Genomic DNA, 21,427 nt, shown 5'->3' with positions numbered 1-21,427 from the left:
ACGTAAGTTTAGCAAAGATTGGAGTTTGAAGCAAATGTGAGTTAAGTCAGTTGATTATTATGGCAGTGAGCTCATTATTTTTACACTCAAATTTGAGTTATCGCTCCTTCTATTTAAAAATAAAAATGAAAGTCTGAAAGGTAACAAAAAGAATGGAGTTCCGAAAATCAAATCAAGTTGAAGAGAGAGACAATTGGTTTGGAAGGTTACCATAATTAAGATATGGAAACGGATTCGATGCACTAGGTAGGCAATGGCAAAATTAATGAAATGAGATATTAATTTTCCATTTATTCTGAAGATTTGAGAAAGATTGACCTTTGACAAGTCACGCATACACGTTCACATTTAATTAGGGCATCCAATTTCCCAATTAAAACTAACTAATATACAGTTTTTGTATTTTGTATTGTTTAGAGGAGACGTGTGTAAAGAAAGAAACCTTCCACAATTGTCTTGATTTTGTTTGTGCATGACATGACATTGATACATTACATGATTACATAGGATGATATTTAAAATAGGAAATTTATTGGCAGCAAATGAAGATTGAATTGAAGACACTTGGCAATTACAAAGCAATTTGGATGCCTAATTGGAATTGCAAACATGCACCACCAAATCAAATTAAAAGATTAAAAGAGGGAGAGTGAGTGAGTGAGTAATTAGAGTAAAGAGGGAAACAGCAATCTGTTTTAACGCTGGCAGACAGACAGATGGATAGCTACAAAATATATAATGAATCAGAGCAAAGCAAAGCAGCAGTAACTCAGTCTCAGAGGAAGGAAGGAAGGATGAGGAAAGATGATAAATGGGGTGGTGGTCCGGTGGAGATAGAGGCAGAGCCAGCGACGACGTCGGATGAGGTGAAGCAAGGTTGGCTGTTGAAGCCAGAAAATAAAGAAAATGGTGATCACAACCATGAGAGGAATATTGATGGGAAAAAGAAGAAGAGGAGGATGATGAGCAAGATTTTGGGGAGCCTGGTGAACATAAGGAGCCTAGTGGTGGTTGGAGTTGCCATTCTGGTGGCCTTGATCATTGTCCTAGTTAAGATTGCTCAACGCAACCACCACCATCTCCACTCCTCATCACCTCACAACTATACAACCGCCCTTCACCAAGCGCTCCTCTTTTTCAACGCCCAACGCTGTATGTACTACTCTCTTCTCTACCCAATATCCCTTCATTCTCCTCTTCTCTCTCTCTCGCTCTCTCTCATTTACTAGACTAATTATTATCACTAATTTTTTTAGTTATAAAAGTTTTAATTACTCTATTTTTACCCACTTTGTATCCAAGATTTCTTTTCTTTATTTTCAACAGGCCGCTTCTTGTTCTTTTTTCTTATCAATTGTGATACCATTGCCTCCTCACCATTTATTTTAAAAAAAAGTTAGCATAAGCATAATGCTTTTCTTTTTCCCCAAAAGAAAAAACAAAGGAGAAAAACGATTTAGCTAGCTAGGATTAGGAATGGCTGTCACAAGAAGGAAAATCCAGGAAATTGTTTTAATAGAGAGATACCTTGTAGGTGGACTTTCAACGCCAGTCCAAATTGGATGCATACTACTGACTGAGTAATTTGCCACCTCAGTCATTGTGGAATTATAAATTATGTGAATTAGTAACACCACGTGAGTGTTGCGGTCATACTGAAGAATTTATCGTTGACCCTTGGCTTTGGTTAAATACATACCAAAATGTTGTAAGATAATTGTAATTGAACTAGCATCTACTCCTAATTAACCTGTAAGTTCCATTTTATATATGCAGCTGGAAAACTGCCAAAGGACAACAATGTTTCATGGAGAGGTGATTCCTGCTTGGCTGATGGCAACTCTAACACCAAAACTCTGGTTGGTGGATATTACGACGCTGGAGACGCAAGCAAGTTCAGCTTCCCTGCATCTTTTGCCATGACCATGTTGAGCTGGAGCGTGATCGAATACAGTGCAAAATATGAAGCACTGGGAGAGCTAGACCATGTCAAGGGCATCATCAAGTGGGGCACAGATTACCTTCTCAACACCTTCAATTCCTCTGTTCATTCCATTGCCAACGTTGTTGCAGATGTTAGGGGAGGAGATCATGATGCTAACTCTCACGACTGTTGGATACGTCCTGAAGATATTGACCATCCAAGAACTGGACAAGAGTGTTATAACTGCCCAGCCCTCGCTGCGGAAATGGCTTCTGCTTTAGCTTCTGCATCCATTGTTTTCAAAGATAACATTAAGTACTCACAGAAACTTGTTCATGGTGCTGATTTACTCTTCAAATTTGCTACCAAACAGCAAGGTGCAAAGTATGCGGGCGGTGCAGACCCATCTTCCCCTCTCTACAATTCTACTGGTTTCTGGGATGAATTTCTGTGGGGGGGATCGTGGTTGTATCTTGCAACAGGGAATTTATCCTATCTTCAACTTGTTACTAACCCTGACTTGGTTGGGCATGAAAGGGCTTTGTGGACTGACCCTGATAATAGGGTACTTAGCTGGGACAACAAGCATGCTGGTGCTTTTTTGCTTCTAAGCCGACTGAGATTGTTCCTGAGTTACGGCTACCCCTACGAACAGATGTTGAAAAAATTTCACAGCCAGACTGAAGACACAATGTGCTCCTACCTTCCTGTTTTCTCAAGCTTCAGAAGAACTAAAGGAGGGCTGATTCAGTTGAACCATGGAAGGCCAAAACCTCTTCAGTATGTAGTCTATGCAGCATTTTTAGCTCAACTATATAGTGACTACATTGACGCTATTTCTGCTCCTGGATGGTATTGTGGACCCACATTCTACTCCAATGTAGAACTGCGCAGGTTTGCCAGGACCCAAATTGATTACATTCTTGGCAAAAATCCTCAGGGGATAAGCTACGTTGTAGGCTTCAGTGAACATTTTCCACAGCATGTGCACCATAGAGGGGCATCCATTCCCCACAATAAGATCAAGTATGGTTGTAAAGGAGGATTGAAATGGAGAAACACTCGGACACCGAATCCAAATACAATTGTCGGGGCCATGGTTGCTGGTCCTGATAAGCATGACAATTTCCAGGATGTCCGTTTCAATTACAACTACACTGAGCCGAGCCTTGTAGGAAATGCAGGTCTTGTTGCTGCACTTGTGGCACTATCCAGTGGAACCCCTGCTGGTATTGACAAAAACTCCATGTTCTATGCAGTTCCTCCCCTGACTTCACCCCCACCACCTCCCCCATCACCTTGGATACCCTGAGATGTTTTAGTAACATTCATCTCTTGTGACTATGTCATCAAATATTTTTTTTTTTTTTTTTTCTTTTAAAAACCAAAAACAAAATTGAAAGCAGTTGATTCTATTTTTGAATTTTTTTTTCTTGTCCAACAACAAAATTTCTCGGTGAAGTCTAATAAGATTACTTCCAGAAAGGTCTGATAATTTTTCTGCAGGTTCAGTATAATAAGATGAGCTTACATTATTCTCAGTGAAGTGCTATCTTCCAATATCATCTCAATGTCAAGTACACAAATTTGAGTTATTCTTCCTTCCGAGTCATTGCAGATTGAGACACCCTGTAGCATCAATAAGCTCCCCAATTCTTTTTGCAGCAGAAGCCAAAGTCTGATCACTTTTACAGAAAGCAAACCTAATGTATCTCTCCTGATAGCTGTAACCTCCCAGAGAAAATTTCTCCGGATACAAATGTGTATGAAAAAATCCACATCCTGGCACAGCCACAACCCCTGCTTTCTGTATTAACATTTTAACATAATCTACCTGAAAAAAACATGAATCCGAATCATTGATATCACAAAAACAAGTAATTTATCTTACATTAAGGAACATAGACTGTGAATTGCAGCCTGCAAGACTGGAGAAATGCAACCAACCCTGACAAATTAATTGAAGGTTCTCTGCAAAATTATAAGACCAATAAAGTGAAAGGCAAGCATACATCAGAAAGTTTGCAACTTTCAGGTAGCTCTGCAAATAAAAAGAGTGCACCCTGAGGCTTGAACTGGATCTTAAAGCCAACTCTGGTTAGCAAATTGACAATGTAGTCTCGTCTTGATTCATAATCCTGAGCATATGGAGACAACAACAATGAGGGATTAGTCATCATCACCAGTTGCATCACATGGACAAATAGCTACTAGGGGATATGCCTTTTGGACCTTACACTTCTCAATGATTCGAAGTATTCAGGGGGGCTTCCCAAAGCAGTCAAGGCAGCTTCTTGGAAAGGTGCTGGAGCAGAATCTGTAAGTTTAGCATGAATGTTTCTGATTGCAGATGCAATGAAAGCTGGAGCAATTGCCCATCCGACCCTCCAACCTGATACACAAGATTTCAGCAACGAGACAATGCAATTCAAATAAATTTTAATTTGAAGCAGAAAGAAACAATTAGCTCTATTACAGAAAAAGAAAAGCATGAATAAGCAAATTCAATCAACGCTCTTTGGGGGAAGAATAAGATGTAACCTGTTACACTGAACGTTTTAGATAAGGAAGACGTGATAATAGTCCGCTCTTGCATTCCTGGGAATGCTGCAAGGGATATATGTTTCTCACTGTTGAAGGTTATATGCTCATATACCTGTAGAAACATTCAAAAAGACAAAATCCATAATTCTTTTAGCAGTTTAATTCAGAAAAAGCCTATGGTTCAATATACCCAAGTCTTGTTAGTATAAGCAAAAGAATGTCATACTTCATCTGTTATAGCTAGGCAATTCCTGGTGCGACATTCTCCAGCAATAATCTCAAGTTCATCTTTAGTGAATACTTTGCCAGTTGGGTTGTGAGGACTGCAAAATTTACATCAGTACATATCGACATAATAATACGAGAAATATGATTTCTTGGTGGTTGCTTCTAACCTGTTGAGTACTACAGCTTTTGTTCTCCCGGTGAAAGAGTTGATGAATTTGTTAGGGTCCAAGGTCCACTGAGGTGGGTCGAGAGCGACGTATACCTGTGACATTCATTGTATTGAAAAAAATTAGTAGAAATTTGAAATTCCGTCTGTTCGTAATTGGTAAGCCTAGCCATCAACAAGCTGCAGCTGCAGCTGCTGCTCTAATCTGAATTCATAACACAGAGTGAAGTGCCTTCAGTGACAAGTAATAGGAAGCAGAGGCTTACTGGGACTCCCCCAGCCATCTTAATGCATCCTTCATATGTTTCATAGCAAGGGTCAAACAGTACAACTTCATCACCCTTGTCTATTACTGTCCAAACAGGAGAGGAAAACAAATTATATCAATCCCCAAACAAGAAAAAGAGAAAAAAAAGAAAAGAAATCCCAATAAGACTGAGAATATTATGAAGTGGTTCTTGGGACTCTCTCCACTCCCAGCCAATTTAGTTTATAATAAATTTTCTGTTTCTGCTTGTGCATGTAGGAAAAGGAAAAAGAAATTAATTTTGAAGGTGATAAATGAAAGTGAAGCTTAGAGTGATGAGGTAGCATACTTGCAAAGGCAGCTGCCGCGAAGGCCTCAGATTGGCCACAACAAATGGCTATATCAGTAAGAGGGTTGACATCCAATCCATGGATTTGCTTCACTATGTTTGCCAGGAGGTCACATATTCCAGGTACATGCCTTACATTAATTAACATAAAAGGAACATTAATATTTAACTTGAGCTAGTCAAGTCAAGGTACGTAGTTTATGTGCAGGGGAAGTGGGTGTTTCAAATTCAATTTCATTTTGATGAAGCAGAGCTGAGCTGAGCACATGAATTTCTAGTGTACCTACCTACCTACCTGTATTGATTGAAGTCGGAATGAATAGCGGAAATGGCAGCGGATTTGATATGGGAAGGTGCAGGGAAGTCTGGAAAGCCTTCGGCGAGGTTGATGGCGTTGCATCTCTGGGCAAGATGGGACAGTTCCTGAATGGGTGATGGTGCAAAACTCTTTGCCACGCTCGATAACTTATCCTCCATTTCACTTTCAATTTCAATTTGCTTTGCCGCGGTGTCTTTCCTTTTCTTCACTCTATCTCTATATTTATGATTATGAGTTCCTCAAATACAACACACACATTTTCTTTTTCGTTTTTCTTACTTTAACAATTATCCCTTCTCACTCTCACACACACTACCCTACTCTACCCATGAAGGACTAGGATGGGGATGGATTCTGATTTGACATAAAACTAACACCGTTGGAAAAACATGAGACAAGTTACTAATTTTCACCAGAAACTTACCCCAAAACCGAAAAGTAAAACGAACAAGACGCGCATATGAGTATGACCATGTATTTACGTTGGCATATGGCGAAAATGCCCATCACCATTCACCACCCGTGACCTGTGTGTGGGTGTTGTGGTAAAATCATGCAGGAAAGAGATAGGAAGCAGCAGGCTTTGGATTTAATCTAAAGGCAAGTCCCGCCCTTAGACCCATCTGGACCCCATTGAAGGGGACTCTTTTGTCCAGACATATCATCATATATCCATATGATTTCTTGCCTTTTTCTTTTTTGATGGAGACTCGAATTGAACTCAAAGCACAGCTAGCATACAACTAAGAAGTTGAACAATAGTATATCGTGGACATGAAGAACCAGCTGCTCTGTTCCAGCACAGATGAATCAACTACAGACGAGAATGATGAAGAGTACTGGCCAAGATCAGTAGCTGCTAATAATAATTGTTGGTGGAGATCATGGGGTGCAAAGTTTGATGTTAAGATGATGAAGGTTGATCCAAGGATGAGAGTGGTGAGAGAGTTGGAGAGACTGGCTTTGGTGGCAACGCACAGTCATCACGAAGGGCTGAATGAGCTCCGGCACAAGCTGCACATGTATCGATCAGGTGATTTCTGGATGCCTATAGGAGGTATCACTAAGGAAAACATGGACATCCCACCGCTGGCCACAATTCTCTTGGTTGGCTTCTCTGCTTCTGGCAAGACCTCCCTCGTCAACCTTATGTACTCTGTTTTGGGTCGCTCTGGACTCGTACCCTTTGCTCAAACATCACCGCCAGAGACAGGTACACCTGATTAGCTATATATTTTAACTCACTTCCTTAACTTAATTAAAAACAAAACATATATTATTATACATACATACATATATATATATATATATATATATATATATATATATATAATACTGTTCTTTTTTCTTCTAATAAAGTATAAACAACATGGTATATTTGTATTGGTACGTGCTGCGTGCACAATGTGCTACATGATATCCTTTGTTATTATTATTAAGTAGTAATTAATTAAAATTTTATTTGTGTTTGTAGGAAGTTATTCTTCAAATCATAGTAGTAAATCTAGAGCTGGCATGGTTTTGAAAGAGCACAATGTGCTAAGGTCTTCGCGAAGTGGGTTCTGTGTGTTTGACTCGAGGGGATTCGAATACAACCAAATGGGTGAGGGTGTTGAAGAACAAGTGTCAAGTTGGATGAATGACGGGGTTCGCCATAACCAAGTGTGCTTAAGACCAGGCGACGATGCTGCGTTAATGGAACATGATGAATATTCGGCTTCAAAGTTTGTGAGGAGGAGAGTGAATTGCGCAATGGTGGTGGCTAACATGGCAGAAATCTACAAGGCATTGCAGGCTGGTGATTCTAAGCCAATGGAGGCCACAAGGCAGCTTTTCTGCTCTGTTAACGCTTTCACAAATTGTAGTAAGTTTTCTTCATTCCTTTTTATCATTTAATTCTTCAGTAAATTTGGCTTACCCCCCTTCTAAATTGAATTTCTCTTAACTGCAATTCATCACTTTTTGTTCCTATTAATACTTATTTTCTGACCAAAATAAATATATTTGTAAATAATATACCTATTTTTAATTCATAAAAACATTTTCATAAATTTCAATTACAAAGTGACAGATCCTTTTCTTTTTTTGTTTGTAAATAAAGTACCTATGTTATATACATATTTATAGCTTTTATAGGTATATTATTTATTGGATATGTAATTTAGGGATTTTTTGTTTGTTTGAGATTGTAGGGATTGACGATGTGTAGAGGGAAATGCCAACCAAAATAAATGGGGTGATTCATATGCTATTAATAGGGAGTATTAATTATAATTAAGGTAGTTAATGATATGTTTGAAAATAAATTATAAATAAAATATGAAGCTATGTGGCATATAATGTAATTTAGTTAATAACACTAGGACAAATCTATCTCACATAGCAACTTATTTTAAATTTGGGTTTTCAATAAAGATTTAAAAGTAGGTGGGTATATGACTAGGATATAGTAGTAGTAAGGGTATATATTGGAAGAACTCTTAATTCTTCAATTATAATATATATATTTATATAATTTGGGAGTGCAGATGATGATGAGAGGCCTATCTTGATATTGACACATGGCGACATGTTATCAACTGAGGAGAGGATTGAAGGGCGGCTCAAAATCTGTGAAAGTGTGGGTGTATCGGAGACTAGTGGAGTATATGACATCGTGTGCCTTACCGAGTACGGATTTCTGGCAGAAGAATCAGACCCAGTTTCAGCCTATGCCGTCACTGAAGCAGTGTATAGGGCATTGCTGATATCGGACAGAAGCCACTCACCCAAGAAAAGCCTTGAGGACTGGACATTGCTTGTATTATCCTGGATCATGTGCCTTCTTGGCTCTCTATTTGCTCTGCTTGCTCAGATTTGCCTCAAACTCGGTCGACACACCAAGGATATATATTAAACTAGTACTAACCCACTCAGGTCTACTAGGCTTCTGAGAGGAACCATTCATTTCTTTTGATGTACTCTTCATTAATTACTTGTGTTTTACTAACAATAGGGTTCTTATGTATGTTTAGGGAGCTTCTGATCTGACTATGTGTAATATAAATAAATATTTGGACATTATTATTTCATATAATCGAGGAGGAGTTTACTTTACAGCTATCTGCATGCTAGAGAGCATCTTCTTCTTCTTTGTTTTTTTTTTCTTTTCAAATTAATACGAAGTGGAGGAGGAGTTGTAATACTAATTTGTAAAAGTCATGGCTCAAGTATCCATGGATTTGATAAATAATTCAAAAGCGTTGGATAGATGAAAAACACTGAAGCCCAAATGATAAGTGTGTTTTTTGAATTTGATCTGTCTTCAACAAACGTACTTGGGATGGACCACACTGAAGGGAAAGGGAAGGGAAGGGAAGGGAAAGGGAAGGCTGGCTGTCTGCCATGTCAATCTCTGTACAATAAAAAAGAAAGAGACTGGCTGGCTGGCTGGCTGTCTGTTTGTCAGTATGTCGCTATTTGCATATGGACCAGAATCAATCTATAGGCCGTATTTTGTCTGTTATTGTAACTTTATCTCCCCAATCTCTTATTCCATCTTGTTTGTATAACCCTATTTCTTATTTCTTCAACTGTAATGACAAAATACCAAGGCTCATGGTTTCTGGCTCTTTATCTGTATCTCTCACCGCCCATCACTAGCCCATTTCCTCCATCCAATTGGGTAACTATTAACCAAACCATTACCCAAAGCCAAGGTGAAAATACGTGTGTAATTAAATTATGTTTCAATTTTCAATATCAAAGGAGACAGTGATCGGACTGGGATGACCCAAACCTTCTTCCAAAACAACAGAAAATGAATGCAGCTCCTCTAAAGCAAAGGGACACAAAACACCAAATATTTTTAAGAACATACAAACAGAGGTGGGGAAGTCTTAGGGCGTTTAAGTCATTTAAGAATATACCAGATCTAGGGTTTTGTGTTGCCCCCACCTCCCCCAAAACGTTTTTCAAATTTTGTCGTGGCTATAATATATATACATTTAGCAAATATATAAGTCCGTCTATGCGCTTTTCTTGTCCCTGTTTTCCCCTGCGCGCCTCCCTCTTTTCGCCAACCATTATATTTCTCCCTCAGTCGCTGGTCGTAACGAATTTGTTTGATCTCTACTAGCACTAGTACTAGTCGTAGCTAGCCAAGGATATGTTTCATGGGGTGGGGTTCATTTATTTAACATCCATGATCCATCCATCCCTGTGTGAAGCGTGCTGCTGATCAGCGATCAGCCGCTAGCTAGATGTACGTGTTGTAGGTGTGTTTGATCAAACCCACCACCCATTCTGATTTATTTGGCCTTTTATTCTTCTCATGAACATGAAACCAGTGAAATAAGAGCTCGCTGTGTCAAGTGTCATGGATCAAAGACAGAAAGTAAGAGCTATCCATCTTCTGATGTTTTTTAGCATCCGCTGAACTGATATTGATAGTTCATTCATTAATGTGTAACTAGCTAGCTTAGTTAACCTTGATTTCTGAAAACAGGGATCAGAGGCAGAGCACATGAATCAGAGTAGCATTGCGCCGCCCAGCAAAAGCTGTGCAGATTGCCACACAACAACAACACCACTATGGAGGGGAGGTCCAGCTGGGCCAAGGGTAAAATTTCATTTCATGGATCAACTTATAATTCATATCCATTTTCCTTTGGTTGAATTTGGTTTGGTTCTTTCATTAATTGAAGGGTATATAATAATATATATACATGATGTTTTCAGACTCTTTGCAATGCATGTGGGATTAAATACAGAAAGAGAAAGAGGGCTCTTGTTGGTTTAAACAAAGGAGCAACTGGAACAGAGAGGAGGAAACACAAGACTATTGGAGCCCCTTTGAAGCTGGGATTGATGTCTATGGAAAGAGAAATGGTCGAAGTGGTGTTACACTTCCACAAGAGGAAGTTGAAAGAAGAAGAAGAAGCCGCTATACTGTTGATGGCCCTATCTTGTTCTAGTGGCACTGGCGGCGCCGTCTGTGCTTAAAACTCTGTTTCCTCACTCTTGTATGTATGTAAATTCTAAATGATGCTTTTGCAGCAGCTGCCAATTCATTTGTATGAAGTTTTGCAACATTCATGCAAACGAAAAGCCTCCATTTCTTTGCTTGATGGTTGTTTTATGTTTTTCAGCTTTATATATATATATATATATATGTATGCTTGGTGGTTGTTTAGAACTTGCTCGATGGTTGATATATGCTATCAAATAGTGATCATTGAGTTAAGGCATCATTGTGTTTTGTTAGTTGAAGGGGCGTTTCTTCTCATTGGTATTGTTTTCTTTATAACATTGTATTTTCACGAACTTGGAGAGATTTCAGAAGGGGATTAGTGAGTTAACATTATTATTACTAATAAACAAATTCATTTAATTGTTTTTATAAATTTGAAAAAAAAAGTAAGAACAATGGACCTATTCAAAAATCAATCCTGCCAGAGAATTCCATGGTAGTTGAGATGAGAACATAACGCATACATATCCAAAGTCCAATTAAAACATGAGATGACTTCTTTCTACTTGCTTCTGGGTTCCTCTCCTCCACAATCTTCGATTATTTGTATTACAGACAAAAATAGTAGTAATAATCATCTTTGTTTACAGATGTTGTAAAGGAAAGAATCAGAAGGTGACACGTAAAGTACACCTAGACATTCTAAATCTAAACTGCTGCCACGTCAGTGCATGTAGTTACACGTGTCTTCACAGTTGACCCTACAAACTCTTTCTACTCCTAGACATTCTAGGAGGTTCCCCTGCCTGCAGCTCTGTATTGTTCCAGGACTTTCCACAACTCCAACTGAGGAGGCCATCAATTTAAAGAAAGCGATACGAGCTAGGAAACAATTGAATTGAGGCACATCAGATCAGATCAGATCATTTATTATAGGGATCAAAATGCAATATTTGCAAAAAACAGTGGCTGCTGCTGCAGCACCAAGGTCAAGGTCAAGGTCAGTTTGGGTGCTTGGCAATCAAGCTCAATCTCTGCGACCAGGACTTGCTCCGGCCATGGCTAGTCGCCCTGCTGACACAGCCCTTCACGCTGGGGACTATGAAGCTGACCCTGTTGTCACCACCGGAGATCCTCAAGTAAGACATATATCTGAGCTCCAATTGAGTTTTTTGCCTTCAATTAGGTAGACCGTAGATGTACAATATATGTCTTTATATGTTATGTATCCATTCGGCCAACTACGACCTAGCTACTGGCTATAATTAACTACAACATCAATTGATGAAAATCTATGTATAGGCTACAGAAAATGTTGCAGAGGAAAAACCAGCCGTTGATGAGCAACAGAGGCAAGTAGACAAATCACCCAGCAGCTGGGGCAAAGGAAAAGGAACAGGAACAGAACCGGTTTCACCTCCTAATAAACCCTCATATCCAAACGCCAGTTTCCCAAGGCTAGAGAAGACAGAAGTGACCCTGCAGCCGGATCCGTCGGACCACCCAATCAATTATACTCAGAAAAGGCGAGCTAGCCAATACGCAACAGCTGCGACTGGTTTATCATTAGAGAATTTCGATTTGGAAAAGGTGAGCTGTGTGGGGCTGGATGGTACACCCTGGCCAAGGGACAAGGAAAATGAGGAGCACAAGACAGATAGAGATAGGGAAGATGAACGAGAGTACTACAAGCATCACAAGGCTTCTCCGTTGTCAGAGATAGAATTCGCAGATACCCGGAAGCCCATTACGCGTGTAATGTACGGCACGGCTGACGCCGTATCGGAGTATGGTGCAGGTAGAGATGTCATTAGATGGAGGCCGGAGCAGTTGGACACGGCTGAGGAGGCACTGAGTAGAGCTGCAAGGATATGGAAAGAGAATGCCATGCGTGGTGACCCTGATGCCCCTCACTCCAGGGTGCTCAGAGCTCTACGCGGGGAGTCATTCTGAGTCTGGACAGATCACTCATCTATATATGTAATCTGATGCATGAATGGGATGTAATATGTAATGAAATTTAATAATTGTATATGTATATATATATAATATGTGTGTGTGCCAGCGTTTGTGAGAAGAACCTACATGTAACCGCCTAACATGGCAACGAGTGATGAATTGATGATGATGATATAGATGTATTGTGAGTATGCAGTCTCTAAGGATTAAAATGCCAAATCTCAAATGATGCATATATATTTGATCACAACTTCCCAGCTTGCAGGGTTTGAATTTTCAAAGAGACGAAATTCAGCTCCAATTTTAAGAACTCGACAACTTAGAAATTTCAAACGAATGCACTCTGAATGACAACATAAAGAAAAAGAGAGTGAATTGTTGGGAAGAAGAGCTAACCTTTACGTTGTTGATAAACGTGATAGAATTCATACTGAGAAGGAAAAGAGTATATTTCTATTACTATTGATGATGGGTTACAGTCAATGTATCAGTCAATAAAGACTACCGTTTTCTTTTCTATTTAACAATGGAGGTAAAAGGTGTATATATATACACAAGAGACTATACAGGAAACCCTAGGACAAGGACCCCTGATGATGACTCATCGGATAAGAATAAGGAATATGCTTGTCCTTGTGTTGAATATGCCTTTGTGACCGTTGGAGCATAGCAGCTGTCATAGCATGGGTGTGTTGACCATTTTCTGGTTTTTGCTGGGTGTGATGATCATTTTGATCAACCATAGAGTTATGGCTAATATCCCCCCGCAAGCTCAACTGCGGGTTTGGAGTAGTGAGCTTGGACTGAAAGTTTTTGAAAATGGCTTTAGGAAGGCTCTTTGTGAAGAGGTCTGCTAATTGAGCATGGGTGGAGATATGAGAGATAGAGATAATGTTGCTGGTAACAAGGTCACGGATGTAATGATAATCAATTTCGATGTGTTTGGTTCTTGCATGAAAGATGGGGTTCGAGGCTAGGGCAATGGCGCTGGTATTGTCACAGAGGATGAGAGGATGTTTATCTAGGTAAAAATGAATTTCTTTGAGGAGAGAGCAAATCCAAAAAATTTCAGTGGCTGTGTGAGCTAAGGAACGATATTCACTTTCAGTTGAAGATCTAGCGACAGAGGCTTGTTTCTTCGAGCTCCAAGACACCAAGTTTTGGCCAAAGAAGATACAATAGCCGGTGGTAGAGCGCCGGTCAATGGGACAACCAGCCCAGTCTGCGTCGGAATAGGCTGTAAGGTTGAGATTGCCTTTGCGAAGGAGCAAGCCATGAGCTGGTGTGCCTTTTAGATATCTCAAGATTCTCTTCACGGCTGACAAATGCGGAGTACGAGGAGTGTGCATATGCTGGCACACTTGATTGACTGAGAATGCAATTTCTGGCCTGGTCCATGTAAGATACTGTAAGGCACCAACGAGAGACCTATATGTGGTAGGATCAGAGAGGATTTCACCACTTGTATTGTCCAGTTTTTGAGAGGAAGAAGGTGTTGAGCATGGTTTGCAGTCCAACATGGAGAATCGAGTAAGGAGATCACATATGTACTTCTGTTGAGAAAGAAACATTGTATCGGCAGTGCGTTGAACCTGAATACCCAAAAAATAGTGCAAAGGACCTAGATTTTTCATTGAGAATTTGGCACTGAGCTGGGAGATGAGAGATTGGCAGGTGATAGAAGATGTGCCAGTGATGATTATGTCATCCACATAAACTAAAATAAACGTTAGACAATGATCAGCCTTAACAAAGAGAGATGGGTCTGCCTTAGAGGGAATAAAGCCAAGAGATAAAAGAGAGTGATATAATTCCTCATACCAGGCACGAGGGGCCTGTTTTAAGCCATATAGGGATTTGTTTAACTTACACACATATGAGGGATGAGAGGGGTGAACAAAACCTGGAGGTTGTTGCATATAAACATCCTCATGAAGGGTGCCGTGAAGGAATGCATTGGACACGTCAAGCTGAGTTATGAGCCAATCATGTTGCACAGCAAGGGATAGTAAGAGTCGAATGGTTGTTGGTTTTGCCACGGGACTGAAGGTTTCAGTGAAATCCAAGCCGGGCTGTTGGTGGAAACCTTTGGCAACAAGTCTAGCTTTAAATCTGTCAAGAGTGCCATCAGCCTTGTATTTTACTCGAAATACCCATTTGCAACCAATAACATTTTGTGTAGGACTTGGTGGGACAAGAGTCCATGTGTTGGTTGTGTGAAGAGCTGAGATTTCCTCCTGCATAGCTTGCAACCATTTGGAATTTTTGGAGGCTTGAGCAAATGTGGTGGGGGTAGGAATTGTGGGAATGGAGGCAAGAGCAGTGGGAAATGGGTGGTTTGTGGTGAAAACCCGAGGCTTTGTAATACCAGATTTTGAACGTGTTTGCATAGGATGAAGATTATGAGTGAGAGAAGGTGATGAAGGAGGAGGAGAAGGGACTGGGGTTGGGGCGGAAATGGTGAGTGGGATGGATAAAGAATGATCAATGGGGGGAGTGATATTTGTGGAAGAGGAAGGGAACAGGGGTGAAGGTAGGGGATTGGTAGTTGGGGATAAAGCTGGTGATGATATTGGGGAATTAGGTAGAGAGGAGGTAGGAGGCGTGGGGTCTGTTTGTAAAGGAGGTGGGGGTAAAGGTAAAATAGGGGTATAAAGAGGATATGAGGGAGTCAAAGGTGGGGCAGCTGTGGGTGGGGGTTGATGAAATGGAAATGAGTGTTCATCAAAAGTCACATGGCGAGAAGTGTAAATTCGTCCAGTCTTAATATCAAGACATCTGTATCCCTTGTGTTGAATGCCATACCCAATGAAGACACAAGGATGACTGCGAAAAGCCAATTTGTGCTTTGAGTAAGGTCTCAACCAGGGATAACATGTGCACCCATAAGCTTTTAAAAATGTGTAATCTGGGGTACAATGAAATAATTGTTGTAGGGGAGAAATAAAGTGAAGAGCTCTATTCGGCATTCTATTAATTAGATAGACCGAGGTTTGAGCAATCTCAACCCAATAGTTTAATGGAAGATTAGATTGAGCAAACAAAGTTCTTGTGAGCTCAATGATGTGGCGATGTTTTCTCTCGGCTAAGCCATTTTGCTCAGGAGTGTGAGGACAGCAAAATTGTTGGGTTATACCATTAGCAGTGAGAAATTGTTGAAAGGCAAGGTTGGTGAATTCACCACCATTGTCACTCCTTAGAGTGCGAATTTTGTGGTCAAGTAATTTTTCAATGTGTATTTTGAATTGTTTAAAAGCAGTGAGAGCAGCAGATTTGGTGAGTAAAGGATAAAGCCAGCAATATTTAGAATAGTCATCAATAAAAATGATGTAATAACGAAAACCACAAAAAGATGGAGTAGGAGATGGTCCCCAAAGGTCTGTATGAATTAATTCCAGAGGAGAACGTGAAATACATGAGGGAGAAAGAAAAGGAAGCTTAGTTTGCTTTCCCAACGGACAAGAATTACAAAAAGATAGATCCTTAAATTTGCCTAAAACTGGAAGATTGTTTTTGGAGATGATTTGTTGTAGTATTTGAGCAGACGGATGACCAGTCCTTTGATGCCAGAGAGATGGAGAAGCAGTGATCATAAGACAGGAAGGTGATTTCTTTTGAGAAGAGAGGTGAATAGGATATAAGCCACCTTCAGTATGGCCCTGAAAAAGGATTTTGCCTGTGAGATTGTCCTTCACAAAACATGCAGAGGGAGTGAATATGAGATGGCAGTTATTGTCATTAACAAACTTGTGAACGGAGAGGAGATTATGAGTGGCATGCGGTGTGTGCAGAATGTCTTTGAGAGAAAACTTAGAGGAAGGAGAATAGAGAATGGAGTTACCAGAATGGTGTATGTCAAGAGTCTGTCCATTAGCCACCGTTACCTTTTCAGAACCAGCATAATCAGATGGCATTGAGATGGTAGATAAGTCATGAGTGATGTGATTTGTAGCTCCTGTATCAGCATACCATGTGGATGTATGGTGGGGATGACTTGAGGGATATGAGGTGTAAGAGGCAATGGGATTATGATGTGTGGGAGAATAAGAAGTGAGACGAGGGGAAGGGGCATGGCCTTGATATGAGTGGTTGTGACGGTTGCGGCAAGTAATAGCGGTATGACCGGGTTTGTTGCAAATTTGGCATTTGATGCGAGAGTTGACATAATTGGAGGGGCGGTATGGAGGGCGAAAAGAAGACGAGGATGAGGAGTTGTTGGAGGATTGGAAAGGTTTGTTTGAGGTTCTGTTGGTGGAGGAAGAGGGGCGAGAGTTATTGGAAAAGGGGAAAGCTTTATTGTTGGTTTGGGAGGAGGTGTGAAATGCATGAGATGAGGAGTCGCTGTTGAGAGAGGCACGCTGGGCAAGAGCCATTTCCTCACTAAGTAGGAGGCCATGGAGTTCTTCAGGGTCGACAGGGTCAGAACGAACTCTGATGGAGGTAGCAAAGGCATCATACTCAGCAGGGAGGCCATTGAGAACATGAGCAATGAAATCTGTAGGATCAAGAGGAGCACCAGCAGCAGAAAGAGAGTCAGCAGTGTGTTTGATAAGTTGAAGATAGTCCAGCATGGGTAGAGACCCCTTTTTGAGATTCTGAAGACGAGCTTTGAGCTGCAAAAGGTGGGATCTTGTGATGGCAGCAAACCTTTTTTCAAGAGTGAGCCAGAGATCTCTAGAGGTGGAGGAGCCGACTATATAGGGAAGGATGCTTTCAGAGAGTGAAGAGTGGATCCAGATCTTACAAGTCTGATCCTTTTTAAACCAGTAAAGAAAATCGGGATTAACAATGGTGTTAAGAGGGTTTTCGGGATTAGGGATGTATTGGGTTGGGCAGGAGTCAGTACCATTGATGAGACCAAGGAAATCAGAGGTTTGAAGAATAGGAAGGAAGAGTTCTTTCCACAAAAGATAGTTATCACGGGTTAGTTTAATAGGAAGAAGGCTAGAAACATGGTGGTTAGATATGGGAGGGGTGTAGGTGTGTAGGGCAGGGTCAGAGGTGGGAAGAAGAGAATCAGAGAAAGGGTTAGTGAAAGGTGGGGTTGCCATGGCAGGAGACCAGAGAGGACAGCAAAGAAATTTTACCGTGTGGTGTTAATGGCTCATGATACCATGATAGAATTCATACTGAGAAGGAAAAGAGTATATTTCTATTACTATTGATGATGGGTTACAGTCAATGTATCAGTCAATAAAGACTACCGTTTTCTTTTCTATTTAACAATGGAGGTAAAAGGTGTATATATATACACAAGAGACTATACAGGAAACCCTAGGACAAGGACCCCTGATGATGACTCATCGGATAAGAATAAGGAATATGCTTGTCCTTGTGTTGAATATGCCTTTGTGACCGTTGGAGCATAGCAGCTGTCATAGCATGGGTGTGTTGACCATTTTCTGGTTTTTGCTGGGTGTGATGATCATTTTGATCAACCATAGAGTTATGGCTAATAAAACGCTGAGAAAGAGAGCGTCGCTAAAAGCCCTCGCTTGATCTTGATGTATGTATTTACAAAGATGCCAGACCCGCCCAGAAAGAAAAAAAATTCTTTAAAATAAAATTAAAAATACCCGACCCGCCCAGACCCGGCTAAGCCGCCTAGGCGGTTGCCTAGGCCCATTTTTCGAACTTTGACTGTTTTTCATTAGGCCTAGGCTCAGGTGGGAACATCTTTTTGCAAACCTCTACTTGCAGCTCCATCTCAGCCATTTAAGTGATCTCAACGGCTGGGGAGAAAAAGCAAGCTCACACTAGAATCGAGTACGCTGCAGTTTCTCCTTTGCACTTGTGCTATCGCGCCTTTTCCAATCGCGCCTTTTTTTCCTTCCTTCTGCCATTTAATTCATTTTTAAATTTTAACTACAAACCCCCAAATCTGACAACCCAAATACCAAAAAACTTGTTTTAATTTGTTGAAAATCTCAGAACTGCAGTCGCAGTCGCTCTTCCTCTCGTCACTTACCCTTCCAGTGGACATTCAATCTCCATGAACTACATCCATCTTTTCTCATCTATCTTTCCATCTACCCATATCCTTGCTTTCATTTCTGCCCTGAAAATTGTCATGAATGGCTACCAATCTGTATCTATCGCTTTCCTAAAATTCCCACACCCACTCTCGCACTATAGCTCTCTCTCTGGTCCTATCTCTTCCGGCCTCTTTTCCTCATTCACAAGAAGATTAGCCAGCAATCTCAACACTCCCTCTCATCAGCTGTCTGTCTGTCTGTCTCTGCTCTACCTCTCCCTTTCCTCATTTATCACTCTCTCTCTCTCTCTCTCTCTCGTTGTGGCTACATGGTCTCCAAGAAGAAGTATGATTGCTTTGTAAGTATTCATTTCAAGAACTCAATTTCTTATTTCATATTTGGGTTTCGAGTTTTTGGTTCAAAAGGTTGGATCTTGGTGTGTATTGGCTCTGAATTTGTGGGTTTTGCTGGCTTATTAGATTTATACTCAAGTGGACTGTGGTGGTGATAATGGAAGAGAATAGAATGAGTAGTTTCTCTTCGTTAATTATTGAATTTTAAGTAGTTTATGGGTGTTTCTATTTTGTAAGTTCTGAAGTTTATGTTTGGCTTTTTTGGGTTCACAGTGATAGCAAGGAGTTCTCTCACCAATTATTAGGTTATTTTTGTTGATGTTCAGACATCTGAGGTTAGTAACTATTAGCAAGTCTTATGAAAGCATTTATTGTGCTTGATTTTGGCTTTTGTTTTTTCTCCTTTGGGAACCCAAACTCCAGCTGCCTTCTCCAGGAATTGGGAACCCAAACTCGAGCTGCCATCTGTTACCTATTTGTAATTAATGCTCAGCTTGGTTAGCAAGTCTTTCTCCTCTTGTATAAATTCTGTTGTAAGTAATAAAAAGGACAGATGATTGAAACCTGAAACCTTTCTTTTGATACTCTGTTTAGTAGTAACCATTTTCTTGTTCAATTTTATTCCAACTCATCGTTTCATTTGCTTGTGTTATGTTGATGGCTCATCTGCTTCGTTTTTTTTTTAAAATTTATGTTGTAAAACTCTCATCATATTTGCTTTCTTGGATACACTGAAGCAAAGGTACTGCCTCTCATCTTGTTTCCCAATCCTAGACTTCATTAATTTTCTAAGATACATCTCATATACAACAAGGGGTAATTGTTAATTTGTTAGAACAAAGTAATGGTTGTCATATGCATGTCATTAATTTTCTGCTCTTCTTCTTTCTGTTTACAGATGAAGAGTCTGGATGGTACGATGGTCAGGTACATAGGTTTTTAGCTTGCCTTTTGGTTTGGCAGAGATGACCAAGTTGAATGATTATGTTACATCATTTGTTTCAATGCTCACAACTCTTTCAGCATATTTCCTTGCCTTAGAGTTGGAAGTTTTTCCTTTTCAATCCAATTTCCTTCCCTTTTGGAGAATCCGAAAGCTTGCTTTCTAACTAATTCTTTTTGCTTGTAAAGAAGTATATGACATGGTAGTAAAAGTTGGAAATTCCATTCGAAGTTGGCCTGGAGGATATATCACCATCTTTTCTCATTGACAAATTTGGTATCCATGATGTTAACTGCCCAGAATGTCCACTATTTCTTTATGACCAATTTGTCAAAGAGGAAATTATCACCAATCTAAATTTGAACCAACATTTAATTATCTTGTTTTTATATTTTAGTATTCTAATTACTGGCTATTCTGATGTAGATGTTGAAATTCTGCCACCAAAATATGTTTCATAAATGCTTCAAAAGGATTCACTAAAGCTTCAACATTGCTTGATTTACTATTCCCTAAAAGCTTCAAAAGAATTTTTGTGTGTGTTTATTTTTATGCATGATATTTAACATATGAACGTGTCAGTCAGTTGTTCCATTATGCTTCATTGAGCTCCAATCTTGGTTATGAAAATTTGGATCTAAAAGTTGATGTGCATGTGGTGGAGGATTTGCCTCCATTTTTAAGCTTGTAGAAAAAAATGAAAATGCATTTCTAATAGTGTAATACGATGCCCAAAAAATGGAGACACCAAAGCAGATGGAGACATTCATTCCGTGCTAAGTTGGGAATTCACACCTAAAGCAATAGTTGGGAATCACGCTGTGCTCCATATTAAACAATGTGCTCTCACAAGTTGTTTTCATACTACAAAACCCTTATCTTGCATTCATGCATGGAAAAACTTGGATGCAACAACCATTATGTTGTAAGTAATACAAAGGACATATAATTGAAACCAAAAACCTTTCTTCTGATACTCTGTTTAGCAAATTTTAACAAAAATTTAAAAAACAAAGCAAATGAGCCAGCAACATAACACAAGTAAATGAAACGATGAGTTCGATGAGTTCGAATAAAATTGAACAAGAAAATGATTTTAATGTATGAAAGTGGTTGTTAACCTCCGATGTCCCAACATCTGTTGGAAATCCCTCTTTAGTGTGAAGTCAAGATATGCGGCTGGTATTTTTCTCCCTTTGCAAAGCACATGGATGAATGTATGGGATATGCATGCATGGTCATTAATTGATGGCTTTAAAGGAGAAGGAAAATAGGGGAGCTGCACATACTTTCGGCACCTTGGGTTTCCTCTTTAGTGGAGGAATATTTTTTGTATTAATGATGTCTTTGGTGGGAGACAAGGTGTAATGATGGGGGAGGTTATTTGATCAACATCATTATGGTTTCTTTAGCATGCACGTGGGCTGTTTTTTGGGAGTTGAAAATCAGCCTTTCTTTTATGGTTTTTT

The 21,427-nt window shown here is 39.9% G+C and overlaps 4 protein-coding genes and 1 long non-coding RNA gene across 6 annotated transcripts; 4 read left to right on the top strand and 1 right to left on the bottom strand.

The window, feature by feature from the left end:
• Positions 1-534: 534 nt before the first annotated feature.
• On the top strand, positions 535-3,246 carry LOC110749375 (endoglucanase 9-like). Its single transcript, XM_021949471.2, has 2 exons — positions 535-1,152; positions 1,777-3,246. The coding sequence occupies exons 1-2, from the start codon at positions 717-719 to the stop codon at positions 3,234-3,236; spliced, it is 1,896 nt and encodes a 631-aa protein (XP_021805163.2). The 5' UTR covers positions 535-716; the 3' UTR covers positions 3,237-3,246.
• A 287-nt stretch (positions 3,247-3,533) lies between these two features.
• On the bottom strand, positions 3,534-6,256 carry LOC110749378 (uncharacterized). Of its 2 annotated transcripts, none has more exons than XM_088245582.1 (9): positions 5,746-6,256; positions 5,459-5,589; positions 5,129-5,214; positions 4,864-4,958; positions 4,695-4,791; positions 4,466-4,580; positions 4,162-4,316; positions 3,937-4,062; positions 3,534-3,758 (listed from the first exon to the last, which is right to left on the bottom strand). In XM_088245582.1, the coding sequence occupies exons 1-9, from the start codon at positions 5,856-5,858 to the stop codon at positions 3,534-3,536; spliced, it is 1,143 nt and encodes a 380-aa protein (XP_088101708.1). In that variant the 5' UTR covers positions 5,859-6,256. The 2 variants fall into 2 exon arrangements, with proteins under 2 accessions (XP_088101708.1, XP_021805165.1); XM_021949473.2 differs by having other exon boundaries at positions 5,754-6,249.
• A 174-nt stretch (positions 6,257-6,430) lies between these two features.
• Positions 6,431-8,873, top strand: LOC110749310 (uncharacterized). The gene is made up of 3 exons (XM_021949393.2): positions 6,431-6,990; positions 7,252-7,641; positions 8,306-8,873. Exons 1-3 carry the CDS (start codon positions 6,552-6,554, stop codon positions 8,671-8,673), a joined length of 1,197 nt encoding a protein of 398 aa, XP_021805085.1. The 5' UTR covers positions 6,431-6,551; the 3' UTR covers positions 8,674-8,873.
• A 2,568-nt stretch (positions 8,874-11,441) lies between these two features.
• On the top strand, positions 11,442-12,878 carry LOC110749406 (GATA transcription factor-like protein). The gene is made up of 2 exons (XM_021949514.2): positions 11,442-11,867; positions 12,031-12,878. Exons 1-2 carry the CDS (start codon positions 11,673-11,675, stop codon positions 12,679-12,681), a joined length of 846 nt encoding a protein of 281 aa, XP_021805206.1. The 5' UTR covers positions 11,442-11,672; the 3' UTR covers positions 12,682-12,878.
• Positions 12,879-18,331: 5,453 nt separating this feature from the next.
• Positions 18,332-20,230, top strand: LOC110767318 (uncharacterized). The gene is made up of 2 exons (XR_015826195.1): positions 18,332-19,020; positions 19,289-20,230. It is a non-coding gene; the product is annotated as an uncharacterized LOC110767318 (long non-coding RNA).
• Positions 20,231-21,427: the final 1,197 nt, after the last annotated feature.

The sequence above is a fragment of the Prunus avium genome, chromosome 8 (assembly GCF_965620075.1).
Source record: "Prunus avium chromosome 8, drPruAviu1.hap1.1, whole genome shotgun sequence".
In the NCBI taxonomy this organism is placed as follows: domain Eukaryota; kingdom Viridiplantae; phylum Streptophyta; class Magnoliopsida; order Rosales; family Rosaceae; genus Prunus; species Prunus avium.
This window is presented reverse-complemented; position numbering and strand designations above follow the sequence as displayed.